Source organism: Echeneis naucrates, chromosome 14, assembly GCF_900963305.1.
Source record: "Echeneis naucrates chromosome 14, fEcheNa1.1, whole genome shotgun sequence".
NCBI classification, from domain to species: domain Eukaryota; kingdom Metazoa; phylum Chordata; class Actinopteri; order Carangiformes; family Echeneidae; genus Echeneis; species Echeneis naucrates.
Genome location: NC_042524.1, coordinates 322,501 through 341,368, shown reverse-complemented (window position 1 = coordinate 341,368; position 18,868 = coordinate 322,501). Strand labels below are relative to the sequence as shown.

The following is an 18,868-nucleotide window of genomic DNA, read 5'->3' as shown; positions in this document are numbered from 1 at the left end:
TCCTCAAGCTTCTTTGGGGTTCTCTGCTTGTGTTTGTGAATCTCCCCCCTCCCATCATGGTGTAACAATAAAAACTGAGAAAAGTTCAATCAATGCAAACAGAAGAAGTTATGATTATGACAGTTGTCAACTGATTGATAACACTAGAATGTGTTTCCAGATCCTGAGTTAGCACAATAAAGAGCTCTGTGTTTCTGTCCTTAATTTTAATTGTTTAGAGACAAACAGCTGTTGTTGCTTTCTTGAGATGTTGAAGCATCTCTGGCATTATACCATTTTTTCAGTTATTGCAGCAGCCCTTTCCCAATTATTATAAAATATGACATTCATCAAAAGACTTTATGAAGAAACAAAATAATTTAAGTGCACTGAATGATTGGCCTCTTTGTCAGTCATGCACAAAATTGTTAAATGTTGATACTGAATGATACTGCCTTTGGTGAAGGTAGTTTGTATTGTATAAGGCGTTGAGATAAAGACCAGAGATGGCTGTTAAAAAAATAAGTGTCAGGGAGATGATGGAGCAGAGATGACATCACTCATTTCTAATTTGAGGACCATGACGTGTCACGCTGCCCTGCATCAGGATAAAACCACCTGCAGAAAAAAACTGAGGTGCTCAGCAGTGGGGGAAAAAGACATGACTTCCTGACTTCACGGCAAAACGGATGAATCATTTGGTCTTGCAGCGTTTGTACTGATGAATATTTCCCTAACTCCTTTGTTGTGATGGACGAGTTATCGACGTTAAAAGGGTGATTGTAGCAGAGTGTTTGCTCTTCAAATATCCTTCTGTGATGTTGCTGGCTAATATCAGCAGTGTGGTGCAGTATCAGGCGTCACAGGAGCGGTTGTTGTTTGGTACGCTGGCTGTGGGGTCGAGTTGCTGCTTCCTCTACATCAGCGCTGTTTTGTTGTTCACTTTAAGGAGTAAACGGGTGTTTTGCGAGACATCCCGTTACATCCTGTTGTTCAACTTGCTCTTTGCAGATACTGCTCATCTGGTATCAAACATTATGCTTTACTTACTAGCATCTTTACGAATAAAAGTCACATATTATGTTTGTGGTGTTTTTGTTCTGCTCTCAGTTTTCACAGCTACAATCTCCCCACTGACTCTGGTTGTGATGTCACTGGAAAGATACGTAGCTGTATGCTATCCACTGAGACATGCAACAGTTTTCACCACGAAAAGCACAGGCATGGCCATCGCTCTGGTCTGGGCCTTTAGTGTTGTTCACATCCTCACTCGATTTTTTATCCTGTTATATGTGTTCACCAAAATGCCTGTTAATGTACAACTTACCAATATATGCTCCAAAGAAACCATTTTTGCTGCGCCCATCTTTAATGACTTTGAAACAGCATATGCCATCACAGTTTTCCTGTCAGCAGGTGCAGCCATCTTAGTCTCCTACATCGGAGTAGCTCTGGTAGCCAGGTCGGCCTCAGCAGACAAAGCCTCAGCCAGAAAAGCTCTACAGACGCTTCTGCTCCACCTGCTTCAGCTAAGCCTAATTCTCACCTCCACCTTCTTCTCCATCATCATTATAGCCATCGGCAGAAGTGTGGGGAGATTAACTCTCATTAGGGTTTACAATGTCTGCTTTGTGTGCCTGAGTATCCTTCCGAGGTGTCTGAGTGCTCTGATCTATGGCCTCAGAGATCAAACTATCAGACCAGTGCTCATCGGAAATCTGTGCTTGTGCGGGAGAGGCTCACATTTCCTCAACAAGCACAACAACTTCAACTGAATGCTTTCAGACAGAAACTCCAGCTTACAAAGTATGAAATGTATGTTTTCTGAACACAAAAACCCATACAGAAAAAAATCTAGCTACTTATTCAGGATGACAGTAATCGTCTAAGTCTGTTTATGTACCATTAAATATGTACTTCCTGAAAGGACTGTTTTCATTCATTAAATAAGTCTGACAATGTGAGTGTGCTGCTCTCATCTGAGTTCATCTGAACTGTTGTCCCTCACAGAGAATAACAAGCAAACGGATTGTTCTGTTTGAAAGAATATTGCTTCATAAATACGTAGTTTTGTATTTTGTGTAACTAAACAATCTAATATGTGATTTAATCAGGAGAACATATCTTCGGTTAGTCCACATGACGAACTTCTGCTGCAGAGGAAGTCTGTGGCGAGATCAGACGTTGAAAGCTTTCACCTATTTCCTGTTTATCTCAGCTGGTGTGACGGTCACTTGTTCGTACATCAGAGTGATGGTAGCCACTTCAACCCAGAAGGCTCGAAACACTCTGCCACTCTATCTGCTGCAGCTCAGCCTCAGTGTCACATCAACAATATATAACCGACTGCTTTACTCAATTCCCACAAGCCTGGGCAGGGTCGTAATAGTACACATAACTCTTTATCTGTGTATTAACATTCTGCACAGATGCCTGAGTGCACTGATTTACGCTCACACTCAGACCCATCCTCAGGGAGTATCTCTGCTGTCAGTTCAAACACTCCCAGTTTGTGTCAAATGTTGTCACTTAATATGCTTCCACTATTTCTGATCTGTAACATGAAAACCTTCTGTTCATTGACACAGTGAAATAAAATAACACTGCTTTCAGTTTTTGAGTGCAGACATTATTATGAGCTTTACTTCCAGGTCAGTCACAGCAAACCAGTGAAAATGAACCCATCAAAAAATGGTAAATATTAAAAATTATGATTTTACTGATTTTAGCTTAATGAAGATTTGTTATATAAGTTGATAAAGAAAGTACAGTAAGCCAAGGGAGAAGTTTTTCTTCAAATATGTCCCGGTAACATGTTTTCTGTAGACAATCTCACTGCTGTCTTCTGTATCTTCTGTATCATGTGATCCAGATACACGTCCCTCTAAATGTACTGTATTTCTCTGTTTTCCTTCATTAAGCAAGTACTTTTTGAGACATCTCATTACATCTCAGACAACTCGCTCTTTTCAGGTCCAGTTCTCTTGGTATCCGACCCCCTGTTAACATCCTGGTGTCCATTCAGGCTCCCCCCTCAATGGCTGCCTGCTCTCCACTGAGGCCTCCAACCACCTTCACCAGTAATGGTCGTACATTGCAACCAGACCAGACCAGAGCAGAGACCGAACCCCTGCAGAGAGTAGAGACTACACCAGACTAGATGAGACAGCACACCCCCCCCCTCCAGAGATCCTCCCCCACACACTAGAGACTAGACGAGATGAGAGACTGGACCCCTCCACAGAAAAAAAGCAAACAACGAGTATGGGAAAAATGGAAACATATGTTCCAGAACCGGCTCCGTGGTGACGTCAGGACATCCCTCACACAAATGCAAATGCAAAAGTATTCTTGAACTTTTCCACATTTTGTCATGTTATGACCACAACAATGTATTTTACTGGAATTTTATGTGAAAGACCAACACAAAGTGGCACACAACTGTGAAGTACAGAGAAAATTACTTTTTTTTCTTTTTGCTTTGTGCCAAGTGAATCATATTTCCTGCAAATAAGATTCTCCACTTGATATGGGAGGTATTTCATCAGAAATATATAATAGGATATATATAATATGCTTATAACAAACCTTGACAACGTCACTCCTATGGATTACATCATAACTTCAGCATGATAACTGAAAACATATCTCTCAAAGAAGAGAAACATTCCAACCAGTAATGGTCGTACATTGTGTGAATAAATCTGATCAATTTAATCAAACGCACGTCAGGAAACCACTTAGAAAAGAACAGTAAAGTTCTGTTGTAATCTGATCACAACGCAACAGCATTTCAGAATTAGTGCAGCATTAGTGCAGAACATGACCAGCCTATTGGGTGTTCACACAGTGCTGTGGAGTGGGAGGGTGACCTGGGCTCAGACTGAGAGGACAGATAAACCTTGCAGACCAGCTCTGCTCACAGAACAACACATCCTCCAACCTGAATGTTAGCAGGTACCTGTACTCTGAAGATGACATGTCTTCACTGTTTTAGGAATCTAAACTGGACTAAACCGTTTTTGCTTCTATGTTTGAATTGTCTCAGAAGGTTCGTTATTATTTTTGGTTTTGAATGCTTTTCTAAAATGTCGGATGCGAAACAATTTCAGCCTGTCAGTATGAACCTCACTGGTCAGCAGTATCAGGGGGTACTGGAGAGAGTTTTGTTCTCCACTCTGATTGGGATGCCCTGCTGTGTCTTCCTCTTCATCAACAGCACCATGCTTTTCACCCTGAGGAGTAAACTGGTGTTTCGGGAGACTTCTCGTTACATTCTTCTATATAACCTCCTTTTTGCGGACACTGCTCAGCTTGCATTTAGCCAGCTACTGTACATCTTGGCTGCCAGTAGAATCATTTTAACATATCCATTGTGTGGTGTTCTTGTAATGTTCACCACACTCACAAATGACATCTCCCCTCTCACACTGGTGATGATGTCTTTGGAGAGGTATGTAGCTGTGTGTTACCCGCTGAGACACGCTACCATTGCCAGCATAAGAAACACAGGAGTAGCTATCATTGTTGTTTGGTCCATTAGCTTAGTGAATGTTCTTGTTCGAGGCCTTTTACTATTAACACTTTCATTTAAAGAGCTGGAGAGCCTGCAGATGAAGGATGTTTGCTCTGATATGCCAATGTTGCTTGGGCCAACGTCTTATAATTATGACAGAGCCTACACTTACTTTCTGTTTGTGCTTGCCACCTGGGCCATCATCTCCTCTTACATCGGAGTGATGGTAGCCGCCCGATCGGCCTCCACAGACAGAGCCTCAGCCCAGAAGGCTCGAAACACTCTGCTGCTCCATCTGCTGCAGCTCGGCCTCAGTCTGTCTTCAACCATGCACACCACAGTCGTTCAATCAGTCTCCACAATCTTGCCAAGGTTGGAAATTGTTCGTATGAAGAATGTTTTTTATGTGTTCATCTATATCCTGCCCAGATGTCTGACCTCTCTGATATACGGGCTCAGAGATCAGACCATCAGGCCTGCACTCTTGTACCATCTCTGCTGTCGACTAACAATCAACTCTCCCAGCAAAGCCTGACATCTCAGCCTCACTTCAGTTCAACTTAGTGCTACAAAATGGCTCTGGTTTCGGCTCGTTCCCCTGGCCATCAAATCAATTGTATACACTGCATGAAATACAACACTGTATGCACGCAGTCTGTTTTTAAATGTTTCTGACTGTAATAAGCAATGTTTATATTGATCATATAAAAATAACGTCTTATCTGACAGTCAAAAACGAGAGAGCATTGTTGGGATATAAATAAGGGGTCACATTAACTTTAAAAGCATCAGATCCCTCTGTGCTGATGGTACTGTGTATGATTGTGTTTTCAAGCTGCTATTTCTATGTGTTCTTGTATTTTTGTGTGCATGTGTGTCTTACTTTATATATCATTTAGAATATTTTACTAAAAATCTATCAAACCTGTGTGATACGTATATTTTAAATATCGAAAAGATAAATCATTCACAGAATTTGGTTCAAATCTAGCTCAGCTGGACTGAAATGTATGGAATAATTGATCACATATTTCAGTATAATAAAAGAGAAGTTGAAAACAAAAAGTAACTTTAACCTAAAAATGTTGGCTATTGTCTAACATGTACAGGTGTGCTATGTTTTCACTGTCAAACGTAAATAATTTAAAATATTTTTATACCTTATATTTTTGATCATTATATACACAAAATTTTTACCTACAGATGAAAATCGAGACTCACCTGTCAATTGCTGTGTCAGCTGACAGCCTGCAGCGCCACCTGTCTCCATGTGCCTGTCACTGCAGCTGCTGCCACAATGAAAACAAACATGAGGTAAATGGATCATAGCACTGTTATAAAGTGGTGGATTTTCCTCATTCAGCCAGAGATTAGCATTATGAAGTCATTCCTCATGTCTTCATTAACAATAACAGGAGGGATAGAAAACAAGTGACAGGGCTTGAGACAGAATTACAGTCATTAACTTCTAACTTAATAAACTGCAGCGGTTTTTATTAATGACCACAGAGAACAAGTCTGGAACCTGCTTCACTATAAAAAAGTCACTAAGGCCTTTCTGGTGTCACTTTTTAAAAAGACACCGAGTCATCACATTTTAAGAATCAGCCAAACCTCAACTTATTCTGCCTGTGACTCATAAAGACCCTGTTCTCTGTAATAGGAGATAGCTATTATTATTATTATTATTATTATTATTAGTTCAGTCAAACATTGGATTGCTCCATCTTTAACTCATCATATTTTACACACTGATTTTTTTGTGTGTAAAATCTTATTTTGTTGAGTAACTTCTAACTGTAGGTCTGACAGTGAGCAGCAGAAAAAGTTAAATTAATGTGGAGACTTGAAATAAAATCTATGGAACAAGTGAAGCTGTTGACAGCTGTGTGTTAATTTGTCCTTAACTCACTGAAGATCAGCAGAGTAACACAACATAGTTCAACAGCTCCACAAACTGCACACAAACATAATTTTCAACACAAACTCACCATTTTAACACCACGAAGGGGATTTCTTTCTGTAGTTTTAGCTAACATCGCTAACTTACTTTTAGCTTAATTTCACAAAATTTTAATCTGCCCGTTTTTTTCCGGTTCACGAACAGACACTTTATCCTCTAAATAAAAATAAAATAATAATAATAATAATAATAATAATAGTAATAATAATAATATATTATGGAAATGTGAACTTTAAATAGACTTTGACTGACTTCAGTGCGCGATCCGACAAAACAAAATGGCGGAGCCACAACAACCAATCAGAGAACTCCGTGAGTTCCTGCGTCACAGACCAAAGTCTGATGAAGCAGAAGCCGGAAATGTGTGTACATGTGTCCACGGGAATTAAAATTAAGATTAAAACATCAGTACAAACACTAAATGAAAAGGGGACTAAGAGGGTCCGGACTATTTAATGTTATTAACGGTCTAATCTGCCTCAGATATTTTCTGTGTCCGTTTTGTTGATGTAATACGTCTGTTTTTTTTGTGTTTGATATAAATCTTTTGCTTATTTGTGGACTTACATTGTTTGTGTTTGATCGAATTTGGCCGGCAGGGGGCGAAATAAAACCTTGGGGAATTCAGTCCATGCTTTTATTTTGACAGTGGAAACCGGAAGTGCGCTCTCCTTTGTGTCCGTGTATTGACTCTGATCCAGATCTTGTTCCAGCTCCTGGTCCAGCTGCAGGTCCAGCTGCAGGTCCAGATCCAGGTCCAGATCCAGGTCCGGCTCCTGGTCCGGATCCCCTCCGGTCGTCATGGTGCAGATGATGGAGTCTCAGTGCGAGTATTTCATGTATTTCCCGGCGGTTCCCATCACGGATCTGTCGGACCCGGCCCGGTACCGGACTCTGCCCCGCCGGAGCCACCTGTACCTGGGGGAGACGGTCCGCTTCCTGCTGGTCCTCCGCTGCAGGGACTCCGGGACGACACCGACCGAACACGGTCCCGGTAAGGCCCGGAGGACTCCATCCGGTCCTCCATCCGGCTCTGGACCACATCACATCTCATTTCTCTCTGTAACAGGAAAAACTGAGGGGACACTGAGGAGACAGTCAGGAGACACTGAGGAGACAGCCAGGAGACACTGAGGAGACAGCCAGGAGACACTGAGGGGACAGTCAGGGGACACTGAGGGGACAGTCAGGGGACACTGAGGAGACACTGAGGAGACACTGAGGGGACACTGAGGAGACAGTCAGGGGACATTCAGGGGCCAGTCAGGGGACAGTCAGGAGACACTGAGGAGACAGTCAGGGGACATTGAGGGGATAGTCAGGGGAAAGTCAGGAGACACTGAGGAGACAGTCAGGGGACATTCAGGGGATAGTCAGGGGACAGTCAGGAGACACTGAGGAGACAGTCAGGGGACATTCAGGGGCCAGTCAGGGGACAGTCAGGAGACACTGAGGAGACAGTCAGGGGACATTGAGGGGATAGTTAGGGGACAGTCAGGAGACACTGAGGGGACACTGAGGAGACAGTCAGGGGACAGTCAGGGGACATTGAGGGGATAGTCAGGGGACAGTCAGGAGACACTGAGGGGACACTGAGGAGACAGTCAGGGGACATTCAGGGGATAGTCAGGGGACAGTCAGGAGACACTGAGGGGACACTGAGGAGACAGTCAGGGGACATTCAGGGGATAGTCAGGGGACAGTCAGGAGACACTGAGGGGACATTCAGGGGATAGTCAGGGGACAGTCAGGAAACACTGAGGGGACACTGACGAGACAGTCAGGGGACACTGAGGGGACACTGAGGAGACAGTCAGGGGACATTCAGGGGACAGCTTCTGTTTCTATGAACATTTAATGTCAGTCGTGAATTCTGCTGGCAGCACGGTGTCACAGCGGTTCTCTCTGAAGGTCCTGGGGCCTCCAAAGACATCATGTTTGGGCTCATTGGTGACTCTAAACTGTCCATAGGTCTGTCTGTCTGTCTCTGTGATGGACTGGAGACCTGTCCAGTCTGTTCCTGTAAATACTGAACCAGTCAGAGCTGAGACATACTGTCCCGGGTCTGATTGTTTGTCCCGTGTCTCCTCCAGTGGTGGGCGGGGACGGCACAGCGGCGGGTTTTGGGACAGAGTCAGCCCGTAGCCAGGCCTGGAGGGAGCTGGCCGGTTCTCTCTGCGCCGTGGCCAGCGTGAGTCCGGGTGAGAGCAACCGCCACCGGGGAAACCACCAGCAGCATCACCACGACTACCAGAGCAGCGGGGATGAGGCCAATGAAGACGGCGAGGAAGACTACATTGCAGCGGCAGAGGCAGCCATCGCAGCGCTTGGCAGCAGGGTGGACTCCCGGTGTCGGAGCTTCAGGGACTGCAAACCGCTGCTCATCCACAACTCGTCTGGGACAGCATCCAGGGAGTTCCGCCGGGCACCTGTTCAGGTACAGTCTGTTCAGGATTAACAGGCAGTCCAGAAAGAAAAAACGTTTCTACCCTAGATCAAACCACCATGACGCCACCATCAGGACATGAGCTGGAGCCACCGTCATTTATATGTTGGCCATCTTGGTTTTTATTAAACCAGTACAAACCAAATTTGGAGGAGAAGGTGGATCTGACCTGATCTGTCACACATTAGCCTCCCCCCAACCCCTCCCTTTTCGCTCTAAATGGAGCATCATTCAAAAGTTGATGGTCAGTAGAGAGAGCTTTTCATCTCTGATGTGTGGTCTGTATTTAAGGTCCTCGTCGTCATGGTGATCCCAGAGATGGTTGTTCTTTGTGCTGAATGTTAGCAACGTTAGCCTGCTCTGTTGTCTATATGAGTCGAAACAAACACACATTCAACGAGTTCACGGATGTCCATGTCCATGTCCATGTCTTTCGACCGTGGACATGCACACTGCACCGGGAGGCCTGGAGTTTAAACCCAGAACCCAGCGTTTCCCCCTCTGGGTGAATTTTTGTTCTGAGTTGAGATTGTGTGGCGTCACTGAAGTGCAGATGTTTGTGTGTCCATGTCAGTCTCCTCTGGACGAGCCAGTCGTTCTGACCGATGAAGTCATCTTCCCGCTCACCGTCTCCCTGGACAAACTTCCTGTCAGCACCCTAAAAGTCAAGGTCAGGAGGACGTCTCTGAGCCGGTCTGTCTCTTTCTGAGTCCAGGTTTTCTCAGAGTTTGTTTGATCAAATATGAAAACTGGGACTCATACCGAAGGCCCTCCTCCGTTGGGCACTGACCTCGTTGTCTTCTGTCCTCAGGTGATGGTCACGGTGTGGAAGAAGGAGGCGGAGAAAGCCGAGGTGCAGGAACTTGGTTATTTGAGCGTTTTACAGCAACGAGAACCGACACAGACCTTCAGACACGACCTGAACACCTTCAAGGCTCAGGGTATTCTGGACCTGATCCGTGCCTCATCACACAATATTTCCCATCAGCTTGAGCTGTGACATCATGTCCTGCCTTCAGGAAGTGGACTGAACGTCCTCACCCTCCAGAAACGTCTTTTCTTTGTAACCTGTGTCAGGCTCGAGGTCTAAAACTCCGACTGGGCTACAAAACTCTCTGTTATTTTGGAGTTATTGGGCGATAAAGTCGTGATCAAAACTGCAGTAGCAACCATGGACACTCGGGGGCAGTATGTCCCTTCATGTGGATCAGTTTCAGATCCACTTCTCACATTAAAAGTTTCTGGATAATTCAGACCAGATGTATTTTGCACAGAAAAATTACAAACCTGTGTTTCTGATTCTGATGTTGTGCATTTGTGTTGTGTGACTGCAGTGAGTACGACTCTGACCGTCCTGCCGCCGCCGACCCTTCGCTGTAAACAGATGACCGTCTCTGGGAGGCACCTGGTCATCCTCAAAGGTCAGAGGTTGTTTGTTCATCAGTGCTGCTGCTGTTGGATTGAGTCTGTTGTCAGGCCGAGCTTCCTCTTCCTGTTTGAACCAGAGAACAGAAACAGGTTCCTCTTTTACATGATTTGAAAGTTAAATTGCAGGTAAACAGAATAAAAGCAGTGATGTGAAGCTGAGGATTTCATTTCCTGTTTCAGGCTGACTCAGCTGAAAGTCGTGAAGTTGTCTGAGGTGTCAGTTTATTGCACACTGTAAAATTATAAATGAGCTAGATTGAATAATTTGATCCCAAAGATTTATAGAGCAGATCTGAGAAGGGAAAAAGCATCAGGGCAGAAAACATATTCACAAGATCCCTGAGATCAGGATTAGGATCATCTTTAATGTTCACTTTAAATCCACTTTAAAACATCCTGATTAAAGCTCAAATTATTATTATTTTTTTCCTTCCTGTTGTCCGTCAGTGTTGAACGAGTCCTCCCAGGAGGAGGTGAGTATTCGGGACATTCGGATTTTACCAAACCTGAACGCCTCATACCTTCCCATGATGCCCGATGGCTCCGTCCTGCTGGTGGACAATGTTTGGTACGAAGTTCTTTTGTGTCTTTTTTGTTGATTTGGTCATTTGTCACATTCAAAGTGTTAAAGATTCAGATGTTTTTATGGGGCTGTTTTTTGTGATGTTCATGTCACAGCATTATTAGTTCATATTAGTAAATCCCATGTTGTGACATGATGTCAGCGTCTGTCAGGCTGTTTTCATGACTTTTTATAATTATACATATGTAGAAATACATGATGTATAATCTATAATCTGATATTATATTCTGCTCTGTGACTGAACCTTCTGTTTTTATTACATCACTGTGTGGAGTTAAGTTTTTACCTTCTGTCACATTTTCTGCCGTTATGTTTCATTTTGTTTATTATGTTCTGTTAATATGTGTTGAAATAAATGTGTGTTTTGTCGTTTACTGAGCCTTGTGTTACCTTCTGTTACGCTGCGTTTAGTTTTATTCCATGAGTTTTCTTCCTGTTCTGTCCGGTTCAATGTGTTCATCTTTTTGTGGTTACTTTATGAAATCACATTGTCGTGTGCTGTGTATTTCACTGTCCTGATGATGAATCGGTTCGATGCCGTCGGGCCTCTGCTCCGTCTCCTGCAGCCATCAGTCAGGTGAGGTCGGCATGGCGTCTTTCTGCAGGGTGGACAGCTTGGCCTGCCATCTTCCCAGCATGCTCAGCGCCTTGGAGGAGCACGACTTCTTGTTCCAGCTGCACCTGAATGACACACTGCAGGACGACTCCACCGAGGTTTAGATTTATTGTGTCTTAGTGTTGAAGGTGCCGCAGTAATGTTTTGGTTTGGTGTGACTCAGTTGTTGTGTGCTGGTCTTCAGGGCCTGGAGGTTCCTTTGGTCGCTGTGTTGCAGTGGTCAACTCCCAAGATGCCATTCACCAATTGCATCTACACCCACTACAGGTAAAGACCTGGCAGGAGTTTGAGTCCCCTGTGAGGACCAAAGGGACTCAGACCTGATCTGGTCTCAGAGCAGCTTCCTGTGTCTGAGGATCTGAGGTCGGCGTCACACCGCCCCCTTGTGGCAAAACTCATCGTCCTGACTTCATGCTGTTGACAAATGCTTCAGCTTGTGACTCAGGTGACCTGTCTTCCTGTTAATGAGCCCTTTCCTCTGCCCCCCCAGAATGCCCAGTATCCGTCTCGACCGGCCGCGGTTCGTCATGACAGCGAGCTGCCCGAGCACCGTCCAGGTGAAGGAGCACTTCAAGGTCAAATATGTTCTGCTCAACAACCTGCAGGACTTCCTGGCTGTTCGACTCGTCTGGACTCCAGAAGGTCAGTGAGGTCACTGATGAGGTCAGCACATCAGGGCCAGGTCAAGTTTTATGTCTTCATCACTCTGTGTGTGTATGTGCAGGCCGTGGTCAGGGGGAGGACGCTGCTCTGTCGTCGGTCGTCTGTCACTCTCCTCTCAGTAATCTCGGTCACTGTCGCAAAGGAAGCACTCTGTCCTTCAGCGTCGCCTTCCAGGTCCTCAAACCAGGACTGTACGAGGTACTGGTCCGGTCCCTGTGTCTGACTCTGTCAGTCTCTGAATCACTGTAATGTCCTTTAATGATGTCTTGTGTCCTTTTGGGTCGCTTTTAGTCCAAATGTCTATTTGGTGAAAAACATTCTAAATAAGTTGATTGTTGTGTGCCAAAGACAATTGGACTTTTTTTTTTTTTCAGGACGATGGAGACAGAGCAGACTTAGTTTGTCTTAGTTACGATCTTCTGACCAACAACCACCTGATTTAAGATCATTCATGAAAACAAAGACAAGTACAAACAATATTTTCCTCTGAAATGTGCCCCTTGTCTTCAGTGTCCTCTCATTTCCTTTCTCACTCCAGCTGAGTCAGCACATGAAGCTGAAGCTTCAGTTCACGGCTTCAGTCTCAAATGCTCCACCAGACGCTCGGCCGCTGTCACGTAAGACACTTAACTTTAATGACATCATTATGTCCTGGTTCCATCCTTCATCTTGGATGGAGTCACAGCTGGACCTTCATCTTCACACCACATCTCTTAATGTTGGACTTTGTTTTGGTGTCAAATAATGTTCCCAAAATATTTATTGAAAAATGTAAAATAATACTGAGCGTCCAGCAGACAGCAACGTGTCGTGTTGATGGTTACGTCCTGTCACCGCTCAGGTAAAAACAGCCCATCCAGTCCGGCCGTTCGAGACCTGTTGGACCGGCATCAGGCCAGTCTGGGTCGATCCCAGTCCTTCTCCCACCAGCAGCCATCACGGTCCCACATCATGAGGTACCATCATCAGGAGTTACTGTGATGTCACATGATTGATTTCTGCCTCATGTTATCTCTGTCTGTCAGGACGGGCAGCGCCATGGAGCGGCGGGCCATCACCCCCCCTGTTGGCTCTCCTGTTGGCCGTCCGCTCTACCTGCCGCCGCAGGACAAAACGCTGCTGTCACTGGACAAGATTGCCAAAAGGGAGTGTAAAGTCCTGGTGGTGGATCCTGTCAGCTAGGGAGTGAGGAAAGGAAGGGTTAGAGGGTGGAGATGACAGACCAGGAGAGGAGGAGTCAAAGGAAGCAGGAAGACTGAGGAGAAAGCACGTCCACCACAGGGTGTGTACACTCAGCTGTGTCCCAGTTCAGAGACGACCTGTTGGACCAGGACACTTCTGAAGGGACACAGTCAGATGTCTGCCGGAGCAGGACTTCCTAAGACCTGGTCTGATAATTGAGTCCTTTATAGATGTGGAGGCAAAGACACAGGAAATAGCTGTAGTTTTTTCAGTGTTATTATCAGATTGTGATGCCATGTGATGTAATAGCTGATGGGGCGCTCACGCTCCCTTCAGGATGAACCTGAAAAGCTCAGACGACTCTGACCTTTCCTGTGGCGCCACCATCTGGTCCCGTCTCCCATGAGCCCTAGCTGGGCTTTAGTGTTAAGTAGCATGTTAGCATGCTAACATGGCAATCATTCAACCTGCATGTTAGCATGCTGATGTTAATGTTTAGCTTAAAGAATCACAGAGCCACCAACACATTCATGTTGCGTGTAATTTTCTGAGCCGTAGTTATCAGCTTTCATTTGTCTTCATCTCAAAGAAAAACACAACAAAGAAAATGTGCTGCATGAAGGAAGTCCAAAAGGTTAAAGGTCACGACCACTGTTTGTCTTTTTTTATTTATTAAATGATTAAATGAAAAACATGATAATTTAATTCACTTCACCCGTGTTCCCTCTGCTTATTGAGCTGCAGTGGCCTCTAAATGCCACCGCACAATTGGCCAGTTAAACCAATGACTGATAGATGTGTCTTCCTGTGTTGATCACTTTTCCCTTCAGATCAGTCCACTGGAAGTGTGTCCTCCATCCGATGGCACTCTGTTTCTGAAGTTGGTCTGAGTTTATTGTGTGGACAGAATAAAGACAGGGAGACTTGGGCAATTAAATATTCATAGTTTCTGTTGAGGGATTTTCATCTCAAAATGAGAGTCAGATGAATTCATTATATTTTATTACAGTTTACAAACAGCAGATGGAAGAAACAAGAAAAGTGATGATCACGGGTGAATATTTATCACTGAGCAAATGACTGGTGTGACGACACATCAGATGAACCTCTAAATGGCGACACTGTTCTCGATGCAGTCGGGGTTAAGGTATGGATACGGAAGCTCCATCTGCTGGTTGCGCTCTGAGATTTCTTCAGAAATGGTTCTGAGTTCAGCCTGTACTTCCTCCACCAGCCTGCGGTGGGCGTCCTCTCTGAAGACTGCGTTGTTGTAGTGACACAGAGGAATCTGCAGGGGGAGAGGCCCAGGCACGAAGTCAGACACTGCCTCCAGGATGAGGTCATATGACGATGTCAGAAAAGGTCACATGCTAGCAGCGTTATTTTGAGGTTTCTAAACTTCTAAATCAGCTGAACCCGTTCGTTGAAGCTAACAGTGATAAAAATTCAGATGTTGCTTTTAGAAGCAGCAACAGTCAATTCTGAGCCGATGCCTTTCAGCTCTGTTTGGTTTCTTCCTGCTGACTGGACAGGGCTTGTGGGTGAAGCCTTACAAAGTTATTGGCGGGTTGTGACAACAGAGTCAATGCCATCAGAACACGGCAGGTGGCGTTGATGTCTGGTAGACAGGAAACAATGTCATCCTCCGTCACTGAGCCTTTGACCTGCAGAGGAGGACGTAACATGTAGGGCGGACAGTTGGGCATCCACAGGGCAAAGTCCAGCTGGAGGACACGAAGACAGTTTGATCATCGTCTTTAGTTTTGTTACTTTAGAGCCCAGTTGGAGGGACGACATTGGTCCTTCCACCTTTTGTCTAACTCACCTGCGAGAAGTTGACGGCAGCATGAAGAGCCGAGCAGCTGTAGATGATCATGGTGACGAACTGAGACACTTCTGCTCTGGTCTGGAAAACCTGAGGGAACCCTGAAAACAAACAAACCTGAAGCAAGCAAGCAAACAAACAAACAAATAAAAAAGGTAACTGGACACAAACAAACACACCCGAGCTGTGTGTGAATCCGTGTGTGTTGATGTCAGTGATCCAAAGCTGAAGCTCAGAATCCTGCTGAACCTCCAAATCTGAACTGTAATATAGATCCACCCAGCTGACCACAAACCTGCACACAGACACAGACAGACACAATTCAGAACTTTATGATGTGTTCGGGGTTCAGGGTCTCGGAACAATCAGCTGGTTGAGGTGCGTTTGTTTACCTGTGCAGTGCGTCCCAGAGCCGCAGTGCATCGTGGGCATAGTGGCTGTGCGGCAGCCCGAGGACGCCGCGGTCGGACAGGTCGTCAGGGACACACAGGGAACGATAGTGAATCCTCTGGGAGGCTCGAGACAGGAAGACGGGCAGCGCCTGCAGACCGCAGCCCACCGCCTGGAGGACCAGACCGACAGATGTTAACAGGAACCTCTGGGTTGCCAGGTTGGGAATCCTCCTTCAGACTTATCTTTTGGAGAATATCTGAACCTTGCAACCCAGAATATGGTCTTCAACTGGAGGATGAGTGAATGAGTGACTAATAATGAAAGCACTGATTATAGATGGTGAAGGGGTGAATGTGTCCGTGACCTTGTCGAACACGCCGCCATTGGCAAGCAGCGACACTCTGGCCTGGAAATTTATCTGCAGAGACGTCCTGACATGAGGCATCAGGAGCTGTCAACCAATCAGAGGAGAAGGTGGTGTCACATGTGAAACCTGCTCTTTGATGTGATTGGCTGATGAATGACACCACATAATGACCTGGTGCAGGGGGTGGGGCTCCGGCAGCTGGCGCAGCGTGGCCACACAGCTCAGCTCTCCCAGCATGTGTGTCCTCAGGTAGTGGGAGCCCAACTGGTGACACTGGAAGTCTGAGCTGCGGACCCAGATCTTGGCCAACAGCCAATCACAGCCGGGGTCAGAGGGCAGGAAAACCGGGTTCAGAGGGCCGGGCGTCTGCTGCAGCTGAAGGAGGGAAACCACGAAGGGGTCCATTGACTGATAGAAGGATTGATCGATTGACTGATTGGTAGAATCAGCACCCTGTGATTTTGGAATTCCTCAATTAAAACAGATTTTAGAGATTTTATGGAATCGCTTCCTTTTAGCCAATCAGAGAAAAGTGTCAACGATCCAATCTGAAGTGGTCACCTGGATGGCAATGGGAACAAGCTGCTGCTGCCGGTTCAGGTGAAGAAGACACAACGGCGCCGACAGATACGTCTGTCTGCCGTTGATCACGTTGGCCGGGACGCCGTCCAGGACCTCGTAGTCCAGCAGGAAGATGTTTCCTTCCTGTCATATGACACACAAGACACAGCAGCTGAGACGAAGAGCACATCTGGAGCTGGACCACAGCTGGAAGTCTGAGCTGTGCAGACAAACCTGCAGCTCCTGTTCCAGGGAGGAGTGTTCAGGCAGGAAGGGGCGGAGCATGTCAGGGGTGACTGACAGCTGAGGTGGGAGGAGGCGGATCTGACGCAGCATCAGAGGGTTGCAGCCGTTCAGACACTGATAGCCGAAGTACCAGTCGTCCATCCAGTGAGACCGGACGAACCCTGAGACACACGAGGACGTTTACGTTCGTCCTCAATTCACTGAAGCTTTCAAGCGTAATTTCTTTATGCTCGGACTCAAACTGTGAACTGTGACTCCTCCCTCACAGTGTCTTACCAGCCACGTTGTTCTGGTGTCCACTGTGGATGAAAACCGTCTCCAGCTCGGAGAAGCTGGTCCAAGCCTCGGCTCTGCCAGCCAGGCCTTTCAGGTAGTGGACGTTTGGGTTTGGGCTGAGGACAGAGGAGGACAGACGGGTCAGTCCGTCCTGAGGCTGGCTGCTGTCTCCGCAGACACCTTCACAGTAAACTCACTTGTTGTGCGAGTAGATGAGATTCGGGCCGAGCTCAGACAGACTGTCCACGTCCACACACTGAGGAGCGCCGTCCACAAACGTCCTCCACCTGTAACCGCACCAGTCAAACACCATCTAAACCAAAAGCACACGATCCACGACGCTCCGGGCTTTTGTTTTGAAGAGTTCCTGTTCCCTCCTTCAGCTGTGATTTGAAGGTGACTGATTAGTCAATTATTGATCATTTCCTTCTGATTACCTGATGATCTTCTGTTGATGCTGCAGATGTTTGAGTCTCTGCTGCTTCAGCTTCTCGTCCATCTCGTCCTTCAGCAGACTCACTGCAGGGCGGGAAAGTCAGAGGACAGGAGGACTTTAACGTTCTACCTGAGCACAGAGTCATAGTGAAGATGGACCTGCATCCTGGATCTTACACTTCCCAGTCCTCAGCTCCACGTCGCCCTCGGCGGTCCGGAGCCACTTGTCGCACAGGAACACCCGTGTTTCCGGGTCTTCGGGTCCTGAACCTCGACTTTCTGCAGACCTGCGGACCTCCACTCGGCTGCAGTGCCAGTCCAGGTCCGGGAGTCCTGTCGGAGCCTGCAGCCGGAGTCGGACCAAGAGCAGCCGGCCCAGGGGCCCGCTGGTCTGGATCTGGACCGGACACACCTGTTTAATAAAATCACCAGGTCAATAAAGGACCTCTGGGGTCCACAACTGGTGAACGGGGACACAGTGACACTCACGGATCCAGGAAGGAGGTGAGCATCATTCAGCCTGGTGGGCGGAGTCTCTCCCTGAGACCCAATCAGGCTGATCCACAGGCGGCTGAAAGTCCCACAGGTGAGACCAGGTGAGGTGTGGACAGTCACCTCGAAGTCCTGACAGGAAGTCATCTTGTCAGACATGTTGGACATGCAGCTGGCGAGGACAGAGAGATGCATCAGTGTGGACTGAAACTAATTTGGACCTGGACCCTGAGCCACTGGATCTGCTGACTGTGAACAACCAAGTTCAGGTTCAGATGGGCGGGGCTAAATCAGGCGTCGTACTTTGATACGGGGTAATAATAGGTCACGCTGATTGGATGGACGTCCGGTGGCCTGATTGACCGATGCAGATGTAGCCATCATTTGTGTTCAATCTGAATCAAATGTCGTGGTTGGATGACCCATCCTGACTGGCTGACAGGAAAATTGTGTTTTGCGTTTGCGGTTTGAGTGGAAACTTCCTGCTCTGACTGATACAGTCTCACTTGTTTACCTGGTTGGTATTTGACTTGGAAATGAGCAACATAACGGTGACACGTTAACGAACACTGAGCCTTTTCATCTTAAAGCCACTTCCTGCTCGATTGACTCTGGGCATCTGATGGTCACACGGACTGCAGCGCTGACTTTCAGGTTTCTCCTTTTCTGGACTCAAAAAGAGTTCCATTTCATCCCAAATCTGTTATTTTCCATCTCAGCGATCATCCGAACTGGATCATCACCGTCCTATTTAATGAAACACTTCATTATCTTTTTCAATTAAATATAAGCCCAAAACATTACAAAATAAAAGGATTAGTGATTTTTCAGAATAAGACTCCCTCCACAAAAGAAAGCTTCAGACCGCTGTGACCTTTGACCCTCCTCTGAGAAGGT

At 46.3% G+C, this 18,868-nt stretch overlaps 4 protein-coding genes across 6 annotated transcripts in view; 3 read left to right on the top strand and 1 right to left on the bottom strand.

Moving 5' to 3' along the window:
- The first annotated feature begins 797 nt into the window (after positions 1-797).
- LOC115054447 (odorant receptor 131-2-like) lies at positions 798-1,754 on the top strand. The gene has a single exon (XM_029519691.1). It carries the CDS (start codon positions 798-800, stop codon positions 1,752-1,754), a length of 957 nt encoding a protein of 318 aa, XP_029375551.1.
- Positions 1,755-4,067: 2,313 nt separating this feature from the next.
- Positions 4,068-5,030, top strand: LOC115054446 (odorant receptor 131-2-like). Its single transcript, XM_029519689.1, has one exon. The coding sequence runs from the start codon at positions 4,068-4,070 to the stop codon at positions 5,028-5,030; it is 963 nt and encodes a 320-aa protein (XP_029375549.1).
- Positions 5,031-7,135: 2,105 nt separating this feature from the next.
- trappc14 (trafficking protein particle complex subunit 14) lies at positions 7,136-14,078 on the top strand. Of its 2 annotated transcripts, XM_029519973.1 has the most exons (13): positions 7,136-7,452; positions 8,552-8,895; positions 9,479-9,574; positions 9,716-9,845; positions 10,239-10,325; positions 10,780-10,900; positions 11,482-11,629; positions 11,716-11,798; positions 12,022-12,173; positions 12,256-12,392; positions 12,733-12,811; positions 13,036-13,150; positions 13,220-14,078. In XM_029519973.1, the coding sequence occupies exons 1-13, from the start codon at positions 7,260-7,262 to the stop codon at positions 13,374-13,376; spliced, it is 1,842 nt and encodes a 613-aa protein (XP_029375833.1). In that variant the 5' UTR covers positions 7,136-7,259; the 3' UTR covers positions 13,377-14,078. The 2 variants fall into 2 exon arrangements, 1 of the variants encoding a protein (XP_029375833.1); XR_003841614.1 differs by lacking the exon at positions 13,220-14,078 and having other exon boundaries at positions 12,569-12,811; positions 13,036-13,106.
- LOC115054661 (hydroperoxide isomerase ALOXE3) overlaps positions 14,018-18,868 on the bottom strand; it is a 5,061-nt gene continuing 210 nt past the window's right edge. The window contains exons 2-15 of one of the 2 annotated variants that reach the window (XM_029519972.1): positions 17,969-18,143; positions 17,657-17,891; positions 17,482-17,563; positions 17,242-17,331; positions 17,045-17,160; positions 16,757-16,929; positions 16,523-16,666; positions 16,133-16,336; positions 15,959-16,045; positions 15,594-15,763; positions 15,381-15,496; positions 15,202-15,302; positions 14,930-15,100; positions 14,018-14,664 (exon numbers count right to left, since the gene is read on the bottom strand). In XM_029519972.1, coding sequence (XP_029375832.1) covers positions 14,485-14,664; positions 14,930-15,100; positions 15,202-15,302; positions 15,381-15,496; positions 15,594-15,763; positions 15,959-16,045; positions 16,133-16,336; positions 16,523-16,666; positions 16,757-16,929; positions 17,045-17,160; positions 17,242-17,331; positions 17,482-17,563; positions 17,657-17,891; positions 17,969-18,139 — 2,040 coding nt within the window. In that variant the 5' untranslated portion in view covers positions 18,140-18,143 and the 3' untranslated portion in view covers positions 14,018-14,484. Of the gene's footprint in view, positions 14,665-14,929; positions 15,101-15,201; positions 15,497-15,593; positions 15,764-15,958; positions 16,046-16,132; positions 16,415-16,522; positions 16,667-16,756; positions 16,930-17,044; positions 17,161-17,241; positions 17,332-17,481; positions 17,564-17,656; positions 17,892-17,968; positions 18,144-18,485; positions 18,719-18,868 lie in introns of both variants that reach the window. The other variant, XM_029519971.1, reaches the window with a different exon arrangement.

Coding starts and splice junctions, on each gene's coding strand:
- LOC115054447 (XM_029519691.1), top strand. CDS start 798: ATGTTGCTGGCTAATATCAGCAGTGTGGTGCAGTATCAGGCGTCACAG.
- LOC115054446 (XM_029519689.1), top strand. CDS start 4,068: ATGTCGGATGCGAAACAATTTCAGCCTGTCAGTATGAACCTCACTGGT.
- trappc14 (XM_029519973.1), top strand. CDS start 7,260: ATGGTGCAGATGATGGAGTCTCAGTGCGAGTATTTCATGTATTTCCCG. Junction 9,575..9,715: donor TCAGCACCCTAAAAGTCAAG/GTCAGGAGGACG, acceptor TTCTGTCCTCAG/GTGATGGTCACGGTGTGGAA. Junction 12,393..12,732: donor TCAAACCAGGACTGTACGAG/GTACTGGTCCGG, acceptor TTCTCACTCCAG/CTGAGTCAGCACATGAAGCT.